General features: G+C 54.5%; 2 protein-coding genes across 2 annotated transcripts; one reads left to right on the top strand and one right to left on the bottom strand.

Moving 5' to 3' along the window:
- The first annotated feature begins 205 nt into the window (after positions 1–205).
- Positions 206–13,168, top strand: ZNF707 (zinc finger protein 707). Its single transcript, XM_049854159.1, has 6 exons — positions 206–316; positions 1,606–1,689; positions 2,024–2,159; positions 2,537–2,650; positions 5,435–5,563; positions 6,008–13,168. The coding sequence occupies exons 2-6, from the start codon at positions 1,675–1,677 to the stop codon at positions 6,832–6,834; spliced, it is 1,221 nt and encodes a 406-aa protein (XP_049710116.1). The 5' UTR covers positions 206–316; positions 1,606–1,674; the 3' UTR covers positions 6,835–13,168.
- A 1,949-nt stretch (positions 13,169–15,117) lies between these two features.
- CCDC166 (coiled-coil domain containing 166) lies at positions 15,118–16,442 on the bottom strand. The gene is made up of 2 exons (XM_049854607.1): positions 16,005–16,442; positions 15,118–15,918 (listed from the first exon to the last, which is right to left on the bottom strand). Exons 1-2 carry the CDS (start codon positions 16,440–16,442, stop codon positions 15,118–15,120), a joined length of 1,239 nt encoding a protein of 412 aa, XP_049710564.1.
- Between the last annotated feature and the right edge of the window lie 2,525 nt (positions 16,443–18,967).

Genomic DNA, 18,967 nt, shown 5'->3' with positions numbered 1-18,967 from the left:
CCGCCCGGGGAGCCCGACGCGCCCCGCCCGCCCGGGGAGCCCGACGCGCCCCGCCCGCCCGGGGAGCCCGACGCGCCCCGCCCGCCCGGGGAGCCCGACGCGCCCCGCCCACCGCCCCGCCCCGCCCCGCCCCCGCCCCGCCCCGCCCCGGGCGGCCCGCGCGCACCACCGAGACGCAGACTCCTAGAGCGTCCGGAGCGCTGCTTCCGGCGGCAGAACAACTTCCGCTCGCGAAGTTTGTAAAGTCCCAGGCGCCGGGGCGGCGGCACTCGCACCGGGAGCCTCAGCGGGAGGCGCGCGCTGGCGAGCGTCGCTGGTGAGTGCACCCGGGCCCACGACGCCCCTCCGTCCGCCCCGCGCCCCCGTCCCGCGCCGCCGTCCCGGCCGCGACCCCGTCTGCGCCTCGCCCGCCTCCCGCGCCCGCTGAGCTCGGACGACCTGTTCGCCGGCTGTGGGCGCTCCCAGCTGCCCGAGCGCCGAGCCCGCAGGCCTTGGGGGCCCCGGACGGTAGTGGCGGGGTGGGCGTTCGGCCCGGAGCCCGCTTCCGCCCTGACTCGGGGCTGCTCGTTAGTCCCTCCAGCGCAGCCTCTCTCCCTGCCTGTACGTTTTCTCCTCCGGCTGGACTCTCGATCGTGCGTGGCTTCAGCTGCCATCCACAGACCTTCTGTCTCCGGGCTGGACGACTCCAGCGGGGCCCAGACACATCTACCCCGCTGCCTAATCAGCACCAAACCGAAAACCAAACCCGTTGCTGTCCAGTCGATGCCGACTCATAGCGACGCGATAGACAGACTGGAACTGCCCTGTATGGCGTCCAGGGAGTGGCGGGTGGATTCCAACCGCTGACCTTTTAGTTAGCAGCTGAGCTCTTTAATCACTGGGCCACCAGGGCACCAGTTAGTACCAAAGACACCTAAAATCCGCTTTCACTGTCCCCCATCAGATGGTTCTCCAGTGATTCTCTCAGGAAGGCGATTGGATAAGTGAGCACTTCCAGGATTCCCCTTTGTTCTTCTTCACTCCTGATGTCTTGTCGTTTTAATCTCATACCGAAAACGCAAAGCAGCTGTTGGGTCCATTCTGACTCACGGTGACTCTGTGTCGCAGTAGAGCTGTGCTCCACAGGGTTTTGAAGGCCGTGCGTGGTCTTTGAGAAGCAGATCGGGGTTTCCTGGAACAGGGGGCTGCACCGTATTTTGATTTGGGGGAAGGCTGTGATGTTGCCTTGTTTGTAGGAACCAGCCTGAAGCAGGGGCAGTGCTAGGAGAAGCCGCCTTGGCTGGGGCTCTGGCCCGCCAGCTCCCTCTCTTGCTTGCCACTAGGCTTGTGGCTCTCAGTTAGAAATGGCTGGTCTCAGCCATCAATTGGTGCTAACTGTGGCTGCTGACTGGAACATCAGTGTGCTCCTGTGTGGAGGGAGTGGAGCCCACCGTCCACGTTTACCCACAGGGGTCCTGGCCCCTCTCCACCCCCAAAGTTCTCTTCCATCGGTGGGAGTTGGTGGGTGGTTTTCCCGGAATTGACTGAGTCACTGTGTGGAGTGGGCTTCAGCATTGGGCAGGGGGTGCCTGGGGCTGCTCTCAGCCACCTCGTTTGTCTCCCCAGGTCGGTGCTCCCCAGCACCTGCCTCTTGCAAGGCAGCCTGCAGGTCTAGCCGTCCTGGTACCACTTCCCATGGATGTGCCCCAGGTAAGCACGTGGCTGCTGCATGTGGCCTGTCCGCCCCGCAGACCTGTCGTGGGGGTGGGGAGAGGGCTGGTCTATTAGTGGCTTCTGAGGCTCCATGACTGGGCCCTGCCTGGGGGGATGGGGGGAGGGGAGAGAAGAGTTTGCATGAGAGAACCAGTGTGGAAATACATTCTCTGTCCTTGGGCGTCTTGACGTCCTGCTCTGTGAGACCCTTGGCTCCTGTGTCCAGTCCTGTGCAGACTCCTGCATGGTCAGCATTCCATTTGCTTCCTGGCTGCCCTGTCTCATGCGCCCTTCTGACTCCCAGACCCAGCTGGCACTGTCGCTGTTGCAGGTGTTGCAGGAGCTGGTGACCTTCAAGGACGTCGCTGTGTACTTCTCCAGGGAAGAGTGGGCATGTCTGGACCCCACCCAGAGGGCGCTCTATCGGGACGTGATGCTGGAGAACTTCCGGACCCTGGTGGCGCTGGGTGAGGGCTGTGGGTCATCTGGGGCTTGGGGCCAGGGTCTTGTCCTTTCGGGGACCATGCCAGCCTGTCAGGGTGGTCTTCCCATTCTTCTTGTGCTGTTCTGGGGTTGCCCACCTCCTGCGTCAGGCTTGCGCAGGTAGAGTCTCTGCTGCCAAGGCCTTCTGGAGCCTTTCCACCACCCACCAGCTTGCCCGTGGTAAGGGCTTCTGACACCGATCATGTTCTCCCTTCCTGTCGTCTCTGCTTCGGGGGTCTTCTCCAGGGGACCCTGAGCGGGCCAGGCTTCTGGACGTTTGTGCTCTGGGACCTGAGGGTGGTCTGAGCCTCTTGACCCTGCTGTGCCTGTGGAAGTGACAGCCCATTCTTCCCTCGACAAGGGCTCCGTGGGCCGCGGCCACGGCTCATCCTGTACCTGGAGCAGTGGGTGGGGCCGTGGACCAACAAGTGGGAGAGACCTGAGCATCCAGCCTGGCAGAGGGGTCCCAGCCCAGGTGAGCAACTGTCGGGGGCTGGGCCGGGCCGGGCCGGGCCAGCCAGTCCGTCCTGTGTCTTGTCTCCGCCTCTCAGCTCTGGAGAAGAGCAGTGGAGCGCAGCGACTGCAGCATTCGCAGTGGCGGCAATGGGGTGGTCAGCTCCTAACAGGGAACCCTGAAAGACGCACAGGGTGGGGGCCCTGGGCCTGCCCTGAGCGAGGCCTGACAACAGCTGCTCGAGTGGGGGGGGGGGGAGGGAGGGGGGGGAGGGCCTCGTCCTGTGGACATCTGAGTGGGTGTATTTGATGCGTGACACACCTGAGTTGGAACCTGCTGAGTGTCTCTGGGTGTATTGTCTGGGGCAGGCTCCTTGATTCTGCTGCCTCTCTGCTTGTCTGTAAAATGGGAGTGATACAGTGTCTCCCTCTGAGGTGCTGCCAGAGTTCATTGAGGCAGCTGTCACGGTGGTGCTGGCTGTCACTGTTGGTGGTGGTGGGCATGGCGGTGGTGGGGGTCCCAGGCATTGGCTCATAGTTTCAGCGTTTTACATCACCTGATTCTCACAGCTGCCCTCGAAAGGGTGGCGGTGTTGTCGTTAGGTGCCGTGGAGTCAGCTCCGACTCATAGCGACCCCGTGCACAACAGACCGAAACGCTGCCCGGCCCTGCACCATCTTTACAGTTGTCGTTAAGCTTGAGCTCATCATTGCGGCCACTGTGTTAATCCCCCTTGTTGAGGGTCTTCCTCTTTTCTGCTGATCTGTACTCTGCCAAGCATGATGTCCTCCTCCAGGGACTGATCCCTTCCGAGAACAAGTCCGAATTATATAAGATGTAGTCTCGCCATCCTTGCCTCTGAGGAGTATTCTGGCTGTACTTATCCTGAGACAGATTTGTTTGTTCTTTTGGCAGTCCGTGGTATATTCAACATTCTTCGCCAACACCACAATTCAAAGGCGTCAATTCTTCTTCATCGTCCAGCTTTCACATGCATATGATGTGGTTGAAGATACCATGGCTTGGGTCAGGCACACCTTAGTCTTCAAGGTGACATCTTTGCTCTTGAACACTTTAAAGAGGTCCTCTGCAGCAGATTTACCCAATGCAACGCGTCTTTTGATTTCTTGACTGCTGCTTCTATGGCTGTTGACTATGTATCCAAGTAAAATGAAATCCTTGACAACTTCAATCTTTTTTCCATTTGTCATGATGTTGTTCATTGGTCCAGTTGTGAGGAGTTTTTTTTTCTTTATGTTGAGGCGTAATCCATATTGAAGGCTGTGGTCTTTGATCTTCACTAGTAAGTGCTTCAAGTCCTCTTCACTTTCAGCAAGCACGGTTGTGTCATCTGCATAACGCAGGTTGCTAATGAGTCTTTCTCCAATCCTGGTGCCCCGTTCTTCTTCATATAGCGCAGCTTCTCTGATTATTTGCTCAGCATACAGACTGAATAGGTATGGTGAAAGACTACAACCCTGACGCACACCTCTCCTGACTTTAAGCCAATCAGTATCCCCTTGTTCTGTCCGAACAACTGCCTCTTGATCTATGTAAAGTTTCCTCACGAGCACAATTAAGTGTTCTGGAATTCCCATTTTTTGCAGTGTTATCCATAATTTGTTATGATCCACACAATAGGATGCCTTTGCGTAGTCAGTAAAACACAGGTAAACATCCTTCTGGTATTCTCTGCTTTCAGCCAGGATCCATCTGACATCAGCAATGATATCCCTGGTTCCGTGTCCTCTTCTGAAACTGGCCTGGATTTCGGGCAATTCTCTGTCAATATACTGCTGTAGCCGTTTTTGAATGATCTTCAGCAAAATTTTGCCTGCGTGTGATATTAATGGTATTGTTCTATAATTTCCACATTCAGTTGGATCACCTTTCTTGGGAATAGGCATAAATACAGATCTATTCTAGTCAGTTGGCCAGGAAGCTGTCTTCCACATTTCTTGGCATAGACGAGTGAGCACCTCCAGCGCTGCATCTGTTTGTTGAAACATCTCAATTGATATTCCATCAATTCCTGGAGCCTTGTTTTTCGCCAATGCCTTCAGAGTAGCTTGGACTTCTTCCATCAGTACCAGCGGTTCCTCATCATGTGTCACCTCTTGAAATGGTTGAGCATTGACTAATTCTTTTTGGTATAATGACTCTGTGTATTTTTTCAACTTCTTTTGATGCTTCCTGCATAGTTTAATATTTCCGCATGGAATCCTTCACTATTGCAATTCGAGGCTTGCATTTTTTTTCAGTGCTTTCAGCTTGAGAAACACTGAGCATGTTCTGCCCTTTTGGTATTCCATCTCCAGCTCTTTGCATGTGTAATACTTTACTTTGTCTTCTCAAGACGCCCTTTGAAATTCTCTGTTCAGTTCTTTTACTTGAAAGGGAGGCACTGGCGTATCCCAATGTGCAGATGAGGAGCCTGAGGCCCAGGGGTGGTGGGGCCAGCTGGTGGTAAGTGCTGCCCCCGCTGCTGTCCATGCTGGCGTGGGTGCAGCCCCAGAGCACCATGTGGTGTGGGCATTGGCAGTAAGTTGCTGAGTCTCAGGAGGGAGGAGCAGAAGGATTTCCACAGCACCATGTAGACAGAGAGGGTGCGGGCTCCAGAGAATGTGGCTTGTCTCCCCGCAAGCATAGGTGACCGTGGCAGTGACTGTCTTTCTGCCTCTGCTGGCCCTCAACTCCTCGGCCTGCTCAGGTGTGACCAGAATCACCAGCAGCTAGACTTGTTCTTCCAGCTGCCCTCTTCTTCAGAAAAAACAAGTGACATGTTTTGTTTTATCTTCTGTTTCAGAGTCTCTAAGAAGTGAGATCGAGCAGCTGTGTGAAAACAAAACAAATTGGGAAGACCCTGAGTCCTGTGGAACCCCAGGATGGGGAGGACTGCGGGTCCCAGGTTTGAGGGAAGCTTGTGGCCTAGAAGGTAAGTGGTCTGGATTCAGGTAGTGCCCTCGGCTCCCACACGCCTGTCCCAAGCATCACCCCCAGGCATTGGAGCAGGGCCTTGTTAGCAATCCAGGAAGTTTAGAGTGTCTACTTGTTCCAAGTAGGATTTTTCTGTCTATATGTAGGCGCATATTTACTGTACTGTTGGCCATTTAAACCGACTGATGGTACTGCCCCCTGCCACTCACACCAGTGCCCTTAATTGCCCTTTTCTATGAGCACGAGTTCATCCTCTGTTTCTCGTCGTCTGTAGCTTTAGCTCGTCTAAGTGTTTCTGTGTGTGTTCCTGGCACTGACGCCCTGAGTGGACCAGAGCAAGGTGACACCACAGATTGGGTATCCTTACTCCATGCTGTATGAGGTTGCCCCTGGTGGTGCAGTCTGTTCACAGCCCTGCACGTCTATTGTCTGTTCTCTGCAGGGACTGGGCGACTCTCTCAGCAGGAAAGACGCTGCGGCCGGGCATCGTCCACACACAGGAGCGTCCCCTTATGGGAAGGAGCCAGGGAGGCAGTTGGGTTCCGGACAGACTTTGTTCTGAATTCAGGTCGTGGGCAGCTTCCTGGAGCCGCCTCAGCGCGAGGGGCCGGCAGGTGCCCAGGCCTGCAGCGTCCGGCGTGCGGGCGGCGGCGTGGCTGCCGTGCGGGCGAGCACGCGTTTATCTGCGGCACATGCGGGAAGGCCCTGAGCAGCCACAGCCGGCTCATCACCCACGAGACCGTGCACACAGGTGCCAAGTCCCTTGAGTGCTTCCAGTGCGGCCGGGCCTTCCGCTGGGTCTCCAACCTCCTGCGGCACCAGCGCAACCACACGCGCGAGAAGCCCTTCCGCTGTGAGCAGTGTGGCCAGGCCTTCAGCCTGAAGGACCGGCTTACGCAGCACCGCAAGGTGCACTCGGAGCACAGGCCCCACTGCTGCACTGTCTGCGGGAAGGCCTTCAAGCAGCGGTCGAACCTGCTGCGGCACCAGCTGGCACACACCGGGGAGCGGCCCTTCCGCTGCGGTGACTGCGGCAAGGCCTTCCGCACCAAGGAGAACCTCAGGCACCACCTCAGGGTCCACAGCGGCGAGAAGCCCTACACCTGCCCCGACTGCGGCAAGGCCTACCGCTGGCCCAAGGGCTTCAGCATCCACCAGCGGCTGCACCGCTCGCAGCGCTCCTACACCTGCGACCTCTGCGGGAAGGGCTTCCGCCACCTCGGCTTCTTCATGCGGCACCAGAGGACCCACAGGCGGGGGGACGTGTAGACGCCTGCTGGGCCAGCCCCATGGGCTCGGGGCTCACGGACGGGCTTTAGGCCTTTGGGACAGCGTGGTTTGTGGATGCCTTTGGCTAATGCTGCCCAGAGAGTTGCCTTTTCAGACCTTGTGGCACAGGAAAATGGTCATGCGGGAGGAACGGGTTGTGAGCATCCAGTGGGGTGGCTGCTGCTGCCTCTTGGTCCTCAGGTGCCCCGGAAAGACACCACCATGGTGCGCTGAGGGTGTGTGCAACCACAGAAGCCCATTGTGGTTAGGTGCCAGGAAGCTGCTGTGCGTCTGTGCCTCCTCCACACGGTCCTGATGCAGTCTGGCCTCCCCGTGGCCGCCTTGTCCACGACCCCCCGGGTCTGAGCGCCATCCTCCGAACCCCCGACCCTCACACCATGCGTTCTCTATCCATTTTTCTCTTCTCTTCTACTGAATTTGTCATCTAGTGCTGCTATAATAGAAATACCACAAGTGGATGGCTTCAACAAACAGAATTTTATTTTCTCACCGTCTAGGAGGCTGGAAGTCCAAATTCAGGGCGTCAGCTCCAGGAGAAAGCTTTTTCTCTCTGTCAGCTCTGGAGGAAGGTCCTTGTCTTCAGTCTTCCCCTGGACTAGGAGATTCTCAGGCACAGGGACCCTGGGTCCAAAGGACACACTCTGCTCCCAGTGTTGCTTTCTTGGTGGTGTGAGACCCCCATGTCTCTCTGCTTGCCTCTTTCTCACATCTCAGAAGAGATTGGCTTACGGCACAATCTGATTTGTAGATTCTGCTGCCTCATTAACACGACTGCCCCTACTCCCGCCTCATTAACATCACAGAGGTAGGATTTACAACGTAGGATAGTCACATCAGATGACAACATGGTGGACAGTCACAACACTGGGAATCATGGCCTAGCCAAGTTCATTCTGGGAGACAGTTCAATCCACGGCACCCATCTTCCCCCTTATTTAGGCATCTTAGGCAAGGTAGCTCATTTTTGCACAGAAAGTTAAGTCCCTCACAGGCCCTCCACCTGTTGGGTCTTAGAAGCGAGCACTTCTGCCATCATGAGCTCCACCTGAGCGGAGACGAGTGAAGGCACGCAGAAGGCATCCTTGTAGCCATACTCAGCCAGAGGTGGTGCTCTGCTCAGCCAGGGATGGTGTGGGAGTAGCTCACAAACCTCAGTGCTGACAGGACCATGTGTCGGCCCACATTCTTGCAGCACTGCAAGTCTGGCTGGATTTCTGAAACTTAAGTCGACTCTAGGGTGCTAGACCTTTGATGAGACAGCACTGGGACTTGTTCTGGTTCGTCTTACTGATACATGGAAATTGGGAAGGCCTTCTCCCAGGGTCCTGTGATCGGACCCTGGCAAGTCCACAGACAGGAGTTTGTTAGGGGTAGCCTTGAGAATCCTTCAGACTCTTGGTGCCCTGTAGCTTGCTGTGTCAGGTCACCTGGCCAGGAGAATAGGTGATGTTGCGGATGTCTGCCATCGTGACTGCTGTCTGACCCCTGGCTCAGCAGCAGGGATGTTTGGGTAAGGAGTGAGGCCAGAGGCCCTGGTAGGGCCCATAGGAGTGGGCGATTCCTACCAACCTTGAGCCTTCAGCATGGAGACAGTGCCCAGCCTGCGGCAGCTCTCTTCCACACTGCCCTGGGGGAGCGGGGGGCTCCTGTCCTCTGGAAAACAGGAGCCCCACGTAACCACAAAGTGCTGTGGGTTTGTGGTGGTTGTGGGCTGAGGACCTGGTCAGGTAGGGCAAGGCAGCCGCTGACAGAAATGGGAGAGCCGAGCCTTCTACACACACACAGTGGCTGTCACTCAAGTTGTGGGGTAACCAAGCCAAAACATTTGGTGTTTGGAGCAGTGGGGGATGGTTGCGTTTGCTGTGGGAGGTTTATGAGGAAGAAGCAATCTCTTTGTCCTGAACTGTCCAGAAGTAAAAGCCAGGTGGTGCTCACAAGGGCAGAGCCTGGACTCTGAGAACCAAGGAGAGGCTAAATGCAGGCCCTTCCTGTCCTTTGTGAGCTGTGTCTTGGGTTACCCAGGTGTTTGGTGAAGGAAGAAAAAATTTAAGAATTCCAGTGAACAAATGGAGATGGAATGATAGAGTTGGAAATGAATTTACAGGGAATGGGGGAAGATAAAAAAATGCCAAGAGCCAAGTCCAGCCAGGTGGGGTTACTGGGCCAGTGGCTCCTTTCCCCAGAATTGTTGGCATGGAAGTGGGGGTGGGTTGTGGTAGAGCAGAGGAGACAGGCACCAGGCCCCGGTGTGGGGGTGACCCTGGTCTGTAAACCAGCTGTAATGACATTTCTGAGACAATCATGGGAGTTGGAATGTGGACTGAGTATTAGATGGGATTAAGGAATTATTGTTAATTTTTGTGGTAACGATGTGGTTATGGTTTTATAAAGTCCTTATTAAGAACAATACTGACATCTTTGTGGGCAGAACGACATGATGTTTGGGATTTGCGTTAAAATTCTAATAAAAAGGAGAAAGAAAACAACGAGTCATTGTTGAGGCTAGGTGATGGCTACGCACCAACCATTTCAGGAGGTAGCATATGATCAGGAACCGATGGTGTCTTTTTCATCTAGTGCTGCTATGACAAAAGTACCACAAGTGGATGGTTTTAACAAAGAGAAGTTTATTTCCTCACAGTGAAGTAGGCTGGAAGCCACATCCAGGGCGTCAGCTCCAGGGGAAGCCTTTCTCTTTCTGTCGGCTCTGGAAGAAGGTCCTTGTCCTCAATCTCGCCCTGGTCGAGCAGCTTCTGAGGCTCAGGGACCTCAGGTCCAAAGGACACGCTCTGCTCCTGGTGCTGCTTTCCTGGTGGTATGAGGTCCTCAACTCTCTGCTTCTCTGTCCTTTTATCTCTTGAGATAAAAGGTGGTGCGGGCCACACCCCAGGGAAACTCCCTTTACCTGGGATCAGGGATCTGACCTGGGTAAGGGTGGTGTTACAATCCCACCTTAATCATTTTAACATAAAATTACAATCACAAAATGGAGAACAACCACAAAATACTGGGAATCATGGCCTAACCAAGTTGATACATTTTTGGGGGGACTTAATTCAATCCATGACAGATGGTATTGAAGGAAGAGGGCTAAACTGTACTGAAGGCATTGGCAAAAAACAAGTCTCTGGGAATTGATGGAATACCAACTGAGATACTTCAACTAATGGATGCAATGCTGGAAGTGCTCACTCATCTATGCCAAGATATTTGGAAGACAGCCGCCTGGCCAACCAACTGAAGAGATCCATATTCATGCTCATTCCAAAGAAAGGTGATCCAATAGAATGCGGAAATCATCTAACAATATCAATACCACACACAAGTAAAATTTTGCCAAGATAATTCAAAAACCGTTGGAGCAATACATTGACAGGGAACTGCCCGAAATACAAGCTAGATTCAGAGGAGGACAGAACCAGGGATATCATTGCTGATGTCAGGTGGATCTTGGCTGAAAGCAGAAAATACTAGGAAGATGTTTACCTGTGTTTTATTGACTATGCAAAGCCATTCGGCTGTGTGGATAATAAATTATGGATGACATTGCGAAGAATGGGAATTTCAGAACACTTAATTGTGCTCATAGAGAATCTGTATATAGACAAATAGGTAGTCGTTCAAACAGAACAAGGGGATACTGCATGGTTTAAAATCAGGAAAGGTGTGTGTCAGGATTCTATCCTTTCACCATACTCAATCTGTATGCTGAGCAAATAATCTGAGAAGCTGGACTATATGAAGAAGAAGGGGACATCAGGATTGGAGGAAGATTGATTAACAACCTGCGTTATGCAGATGACACAACCTTGCTGAAAGTGAGGAAGACTTGAAGCACTTACTGATGAAGATCAAAGACTACTGCCTTCAGTATGGATTACATACACCTCGACATAAACGAAAGTCCTCACAACTGAACCAATAAGCAACATGATAAATGGAGAAAGATTGAAGTTGTCAAGGATTTCGTTTTACTTGGTTCCACAATCAACGCCCATGGAAGCAGCAGTCAGGAAATCAAATGATGTATCACACGGGGCAAATATCCCGCAAAAGACCTCTTTAAAGTGTTAAAAAGCAAAGGTGTCACTCTGAGGACTAAGGTGCACTTGACCCAAACCGTGGTGTTTTCAGTTGCTTCATATGGATGTGAAACTGGACGATGAATAGGGAAGACCAAAGAAGGATTGATTGATGCCTGTGAGTTACAGTGTTGGTGAAGAATATCGAAAATGTCATGGACTGCCAGAAGAATAAACAGATCTGTCTTGGAAGAAGTACAGCCAGAACGGTCCTTAGAAGGGCAGATGGCGAGACTTCGTCTCATGTACTTTGGACGTGTTATTAGGAGGGACCAGCTCCTGGAGGACATCGTGCTTGGTAAAGTAGAGGGCCACTCGGAAATGTAGGTGTTAGGAGGAGGATTGACACAGTGGCTGCAACAACTGGGTCACTATGAGTTGGAACTGATTTGATGGCACCTGACAACAACAATAACCGTTTAAAAATCATTTAAATGAGATAATTAAAAAGGAAGGCTGCAAGGCAAGGAGAATAAATCAGTACCACATTGTCACGGTCGACCAGATACCTGAACACATGATGTCTGTAGATGAGAAAGCCTTGGTCTGGCTGGTTTCCTGTTGCCGAGACGCAGACGAGCACATGTCTGCTGAGAGGCCATTCAGTCAGCTACTCCCTGGAGCCAAAGATGAGGTATCTCAGCACAAAACAAGTCTTAATACATTTGAAAAGACTGAAATCATACAAAGTATCTGTTCCGACCACAATCGATAATGGGAAGAAAACTGTACAGTTCAGAAATATGTCATTTAATTAAACAATACCCTGTGTAGCAGGAGTTGCCGGGGAGTGTGTGGAAGGAATTGAGGACTATTGTCCATCCAAGCTGTGGAACACACATGCAGGCATGTCCCCAGTGGTCAGTGTGCAGGTGAATGACTGCCCTCCAAAACATCGTCTAATTTGTGGCTTAGAAAGTCCAGGCAGGCACAGAGTGAACCCGACTATGAAGCGCGGAGTTAATGAATAATCACACATCCACATTGGCTGATCAGTTGTATCAAATGCTCCACAGGGATGCAAGACGTCAGTAATAGGAAACTGGCTGGGGGGCCACATGGGAGCTCTGTCCTGTCTGCATAATTTCTCTGTACCCTCTGTAACCTCAAACTGCTCTAAAAACCAAAGTCTTAAAAAAGAAGTCACACAACTCATTAGACATGGAAGGGACTGGACAGTGGGTTGGAGAGAGATGCTGATGAAGAGTGAGCTACTTGTATCAGGTGGACACTCGAGACTGTGTTGGCATCTCCAGTCTGGAGGGGAGATAGGAGGGTAGAGAGGGTTAGGAACTGGCAAAATTGTCACGAAAGGAGAGACCGGAAGGAGGGAGCGGGCTGACTCATTAGGGGGAGAGCAAGTGGCAGTATGGAGTAAGGTATAAGCTTATATGTGACAGACTGACTTGTAAACTTTCACTTAAAGCACAATAAAAATTGTTAAAAAAAAAAAGTCACAGCAGAACTAAGGCTCTAGGTCAGGAAGGGTGTGATGGAAACCCAGGGATCAGGAGGAAAGTAAAGATGCTATCTTTGTAATTTGTGAGCTTAAGTGTGCGTGTTAACATTTCTCCTTTGATGCATTTAAGAGTCCCCTGGAGAAAACGTGAGGTATGCTGGCATTTATTAGTTTCGTGCTCAACAAGGAACGCTTTCTGTCTTGATTTAACACCTCAAATCATAGTGAGGGTTTGGACAAGACCCACACGGAAATGTTGGTTGAAATGTGTCTTAAGACTCTGTTCATTGGAAGAATTCCCCCTCCCTATTTTTTTTCCTTGACAGTTATTTGTTGGAAAAATCCGGACCCTTTGCCCTAGAGAGGACTTGATTGACTATCCCTGCTGTGTCTTTTAACGTGTTCCTCCATCCCTCATATGTACCGGCAATTAGATCAGCATTTTTCATTTTGAATTGAGACTGCCTCATAGCGTGTACTGGGCCAATTCTCTAGGGTCGCCCCAGGGGACACTTAATGTCTTGCTCTTTGGCAGTGTTAGGGCTCATTTGTGGGTTGAGTGTCAGTTGGATCTATCTCATATAAAGTTCCTCACAGTCTTCCACCTAAAGCCTTTAGCATCCCATTCAGATTATTGGATTTTTGGCCAGTCCTTTCAACGTTGCTAGCCCGTGCTTCTGGCTGGGCTTCCTGACATGTCTCTGGGAGCATCCTTGCCTTCTGGCTCCAAGGCTCATTTGTGTATTTCCTTCCCTAGATCTCAAAGGAGCCCTAGTATTTTTTGTTTGTGTGTATTTTTGTTCTGGTGAAAATACACTTAACAAAGCACACACCATCTCAATAATACCCACATGTACAGTGCACTGACATCGATTGCATTCCTGCTATCCTTTTCCAAATCTCCCACCACCATTAACATCAACTCAATGTGCCTTAAGCAAACACTCCTCCCATCCTAGTTTCTTTTAATGGGAAATGGCTATAGGAATTGTTGAAGACCTGGGTCTGAAGTGAAGTTTTCCCGAGAGGATCTATGTTTGCTTCTGCCACGTACCTAGAACCCATTACAGGTTTAATTTCCTGCTTCGGGGGCAGGTGGGAACCAGGCACACATGTAAGGTGTGTTCAAGGCCCAGACATGGCCAGTTCACCCCTCTTGCTGCCCTTAATATATAAAAGTTTAATTTTAAACTTCTGATTTGGGCTCCTCCCTCCACGGGGTCCCAGATTTTACCCTGTTCTCTGACCCCCCCCAATCCCAGTGGCCGTTTTGTTTGGACACCTGCGAGGGTCACCCCACCTGACCTCCACTCCAGGTGTGATTTACTGCCTGTTTTGGAGGTCTCTAAGGACCAAAAAAAATAAAAATAAAAAACTTTTTTTTTTTTTTTAAGGACCATGTCCTGCCCAGCTCCGGGCTACTCAGAGTTCAACTCCACGCTTTGTATGCCTACACCTTTCAAAGAGATGCCTGCTGCCTCCTGGGCAGCTCCCCCTAGTGTCCCGCAGAGCCCAAACCCAACTCCTGAGCCCCACCAGCATCTCGTGTTTTCTGACTCAACAACCAAGGCTTCCCAGCCCCTTCAGGCCCAGGCCCAGGATCCAGCCTGGGAGCTGAAATCGCAGCCCTAATGGAAGTGCTGCCAGCGGCTCCAGTTACTGGTTGGACCTCTCCCACGCTACACTGTAGTCCAGGGGCCAAAGTGACCTGACGTTTTTAATAACCTCCCCATTACTCCCTACTCCCCTGGGGCCAGCAGTCATGGTGCGAGACATGCAAGCCGCTGGACCTCAACAATATAGAGTTGATAAAAAGAAACCTCAATTGAGAGACATTTTTAACAACTGGCCTGTACACTGGTGGTCATGACAGCTACAAGCAGCACGTGATCTTGGGGAGGGGCACCCTTGAGGGCACAATTTTAACGTGAGCTCTGGGTTAAATACTATTTCTCCCTGCTAAAATTTCCGATTTTGATGGTTGTATTGCGGTAATGTAGGGGAGTCCTTTCTCTTGGAAACACATACTCAAGTATTTAGGGAAAAGGGGCACGGAGTCTCCAAGCTAATGCCATGTGGTTCAGAAAAAATTCATACGCACACACACAAATAAGGCTTTTGGAGATTCTGGGTAAATGGTTCCTGGGAGTACCCTGTACTATTCCTGTAACTTTTCTCAATTGGAAATTATACCAATATTAAAATAATAGGTTGAAACCTCCCGGTTCTCATGGCGCGGGGCACACAGCTCATCCTCCCTCCCGAAGGCCCCGCCGTCCCTTCTGACGCCCTGGAACCAGGCTGGCCTCCGAGGTCACAGCGAGGACATGCCCAGCCCCTCCCCGCCCCCCCGGGTTTCCTTCCCTGCACTTAATACGGTTATCGGGATGCCACCCGACTGAAAGCTCCTCGAGGGCTGTACATGGCTGCGCTGGCTCCTCCGCCGGGGTGGCACAGGGCTAGAGGTCAGCTGTGGTCAGTTGCTGAATGGAGGGATGCTCAATCCCAGCGGACGAATACGACAAATGGGGTACGAAGCCATCTCGCATCTTGGAAATTGGAAGTCCGAGGGCGTGGCCCCCACCGGCAGGAACTGCTAGAGCAGCGAACCAGACAGGTGCCCAGGCAGTGAGGGCCAGACCTTTATTAACAACCGCCCTCAGCAGATGGGCGTCCTCCATTGCCCACTGGACCAGCGCCTCGTTGGTCTTCCCCACCGGCTTAGGTTCTCCCTGAAGCGGCTTCTGAGGCGGCATCGGTGTTCATGGTCTCCTTTGACAGGGCGGAGCGCGGAGTCAAAGCCCGGGACAAACTCGAGGAAAACTTGAGGCGGGACTCGTCAGAGGAGCTGGCATCGTGGGAGACCGCGCCCAACGAGGGCCGCGAAGAACTCCGGGAGCTCTTCTGCGACAGCTCCAGGGACAGAGTCCGCGAGCCCACGTGCAAGGGGACCAGGGACGGGGCCCGCGAGCCTGCGCGCGACAGGGGCAAGGACTGGACCGGGGAGCCCACCCGCGAAGGGACCATCGACTGGGCCCGAGAGCCCGCGTGGGACGTGCCTATGGAGGCTGCAAGGGACGCGGGCCGCGAGCTGGGTCGGGCGGAGGTGGGTGGTGGCTCCCACAGCGGCGGACCCCCGGGGCCCCGGCGCAGCCAGCCATGCACGCGCGCCAGGTCCCGCGTGTCCTCGTGCTCGCGCAGCAGCTGCTCGCGCTGCTCGATCAGCTGGCGTCGCGTGTTATGCAGGAGCTGGGCCCGGCGGAGTAGCCGCAGCAACTCCTGCCGCAAGCGCCCGTTGTCCGCCTTGATGGACTGCGTGTGCACGATGAGCGCGCGCGCCGCCTCCCTCTCTGCGCGCCGCGCGAGGGACTGCACGCGCTGGCGCGCCTCGCGCTCGAAGGCCGCCTTGTCCTCCAGGAAGCGCCGCTTCACGCGGTGCAGCAGCTGCGTGTGTTCCACACGCATGTGCAGGAGCTCGCGTTCCAGGGCTCGAATCCGCGCCAGCTGCTCCAGCTGCAGCTCCTGGGGCGGACAGCGCGGGTCAGTGGAGGGTTGGGGAAGAAGACCTGCCCCCGCCCGCCCTCCCTCCCTCCGGCGCGCGCACTGGCCTTGTAGGGCTGCAGATCCTGCACTCGGCGCGCCATCTGCGCCGCGCGCGCCTCCATCTCCAGCAGCTGAGAGCGCACGCCCTCCTCGCGCCCCTGGTAGAGCGTGGCCAGCTCGCTCCGCTGCCAGTGGATCTGCGCCAGATCCATACGGTTCTGCTCATCCAACCGCACGATAGCGTTGGCGCAGCGCTGCGCGCGCGCGCTCACGTAACTGGCGTAGAGCCGGTTCTCCTCCCGCAGGCGCAGGGCCTCGCGGTCCAGGAAGGCGTTCTCCTGCAGCACGTGGTCCATACGTTCCTCGCAGGCGTCCAGCTGCTCGGTGAGCAGCGCGTACTCGCGCTGCAAGTACAGCGCACGCTCCGACAGCGGCTCTGCGCCCTCTCCGGCGGTGCCCGGCCGGCGCCCGGCGCTCGGCCCGCGCTTCTTCCTTGGCGCCATGGCTTGGGGCCTGGGGTACAGGCACGCGTGAGGGCACCGCCCCTTCCCCCCTGCTGTTAGCTCAGCTCTTCCCCTTCCCCCATCCGGAACATTCTAGAGCCGGGGTGGGGCGAGTCCCAGGGTCATGAGGTTTGGGGGAGGTCGGGTCAGCGCAGCGGCTCCAACCTTTATGCGTTGGTGCCTGTGGACCTTGGCCTTCGTCCAGGCGCGCCCAACATCAGTAATGTTAATGTCCAGCAGCCACAGTCGCTATGGAGACAGAACTTAGTCTCCCTCCTGCTCCCTGTTGCCTGGGCAACAGCCAGACTCCATCTCCTCAGTCCCTACCCGCCCCCCGGTCGGTGAAAAACAGTTTGTTTCCGCGCCGCAGAGGTCGGGACTGAGACTGGGACTTCGGCTTCCGGAGGGGGAAGCTGGACTCACTTCCGGTCCTGACAAGACTCCCCACAGCCGGGACCACCCCCACTCTCCCTGCGCCAAGGCCTGTGCGCTGCTCTGTCCGTCAACGGGGCCTTAACCCTGGTTGCCCCCCATCTTCGCCAAGTTTCTTTCCGCATCTACAAGTACGAAGTCTCCGTTTGTCAGCATGGAGCTTTATATCTCCGAAGAGACCCTTGTTTTCCGTTGAAGCCTCGCTTGAATCCTTGAGCCCTTCTTCTGAGACACCCGTACGAATTAGGGTTACTGGGGGATATTGAGAACATTCAGATTTCACACGATTAACCCGTGGTCCGCGTTGTATACCTCTCTGGGGTGCTCTGAGCGGCAAACGGGTGGTATCTGCTGAAGTCACCTCACAGCTGTGTCCCCCCCATCCCCCGTCCGCTTTCCTCCCAGCTTGGGGTGTTCTTCTGGGACTTGACTGTTGCTGTTTTTGCTCTTTGGAAACCCTGGTGGCGCAGTGGTTAGTGCTACGGCTGCTAACCAAAGGGTCGGCAGTTCGAATCCGCCAGGCGCTCCTTGGAAACTCTATGGGGCAGTTCTACTCTGTCCTATAGGGTTGCTATGAGTCGGAATCGACTAGACGGCACTGGGTTTGGTTTTTGGTTTGGTTTATTTTTGCTCTTTACATTGTGGAAACAAAGTCATAAACCTCTCGATTTTGGCTAGAAAATATGAACAGAGAAGTCACCTGCACCACATGGGCCGTAGTTAGGAACCGAATGCACGGGCCGGGGCCAGCTGCGCACACCTCACCCATCTCGTTAGATGCCTGTCCAGAGGTGCTTCCAGGCAGCTCCGAACTTAACAACCTAAATCCACATCTCTGTGTGTTTTGTCCTCAGGTAGCTGAGTTTCTGTCCAGGCTTGTCTGCGGGATATGGGCAATTCAAGGATCGGTGACTTTTGGCTTTGGGAGGGGACCTGACTTAGGAAACCGCGTTTGTCGGAAGGGTGGTGTTGGAAACAGTGTCACAGCAGATAGTGTCACTGCCCTGGTGATTCAGTCACATCGTGGGATTTTCTCTAATTAACTCCACCTGCCCCAACCTGGGCCCCAAAGACCGGACCGCAAGTAAGGGCATTTCCTCTGTACAAAAATGTACTTTGTAAGTAAAGATGAAACGTCAAACTTCAAAAACAGTGCAGACTCTCCGTTTATTTTTACATTAAAATTTAAAGGAAGCACCGATTCATAAACTCCTAAAACAGCATATGAATGTTAGCCTTAAAATACCGATCTTTAATATGAAAGTGGTCCCCTACTGAAAAAGAAGGTGGCCCCTAACTTCGTTCAGAATATAGGAAAAGAGGGCCCCGCAGTTGGGGCTCCTCGGAGCCCATTTGGGTGTTTTCTGCCAGCCCCTCCCCTGGCCTCGCGCTGGCGTTCACGTCCTGGACCCCCTGTGCACGCCGCCTCCGTTTTCCCGGGGGACCCTCGCCAGGCTCCACAGCCCACAGAGGCAGCGGTCTCCTCCGCTCCCCACCTCGCCGCCCTCAGGCCTCGCCTGGGGTCACTGTCCCCACTTTACAGACTGGGACACTGAGGCTACGAGAGGTGGGCGCCTGCCCACGGGCCAGGCGGTCCCGCCAGCCGCTCGGGCCCGGTTCCCCCCAACACCTCGGCTCCGGGCCGCCCCTGCCCTCCCTCCCCGCCTACAGCTGCGGCGGGAGTTTCCGGGCCGCCCTAGGCCCTTCCCTTCCTGTCGCGCGGTGCGGGACTCGGGCGGCCAGAGGTTTCTAATGGTCTCGGTGTTTCCCGGTGGTTTCTCTTCGCCTTACGGCTCATGAAGGCCTCTCCCAGAGAGCTTTGGCAAGCATTTCCTTCTCTTTCTCCAGCTTTCTCGAGCCTTTCTGCTTCTCCAGTCGTCTGCAATCCCGAGGGAACGGTCAGGGGAGCCGCGCAGGTGGCCCCGCACAGGCCGCGTCCGGAGCCCCCGGGGCGCATCCACGCCCCTCGGCTTCACCCCGCCCCCGCCCACCTCTGGCCCCGCCCACCCCGGGGCCCACCCAGCCGTCACCTCTGGCCCCGCCCACCCCAGGGCCCACCCAGCAGTCCACCTCTGGCCCCGCCCACCCCGGGG

This window comes from Elephas maximus, chromosome 15 (assembly GCF_024166365.1).
Source record: "Elephas maximus indicus isolate mEleMax1 chromosome 15, mEleMax1 primary haplotype, whole genome shotgun sequence".
Lineage (NCBI taxonomy): Eukaryota > Metazoa > Chordata > Mammalia > Proboscidea > Elephantidae > Elephas > Elephas maximus.
The sequence above is the reverse complement of the archived record's forward strand: the minus strand, read 5'-3'. Positions and strand labels throughout refer to the sequence as shown.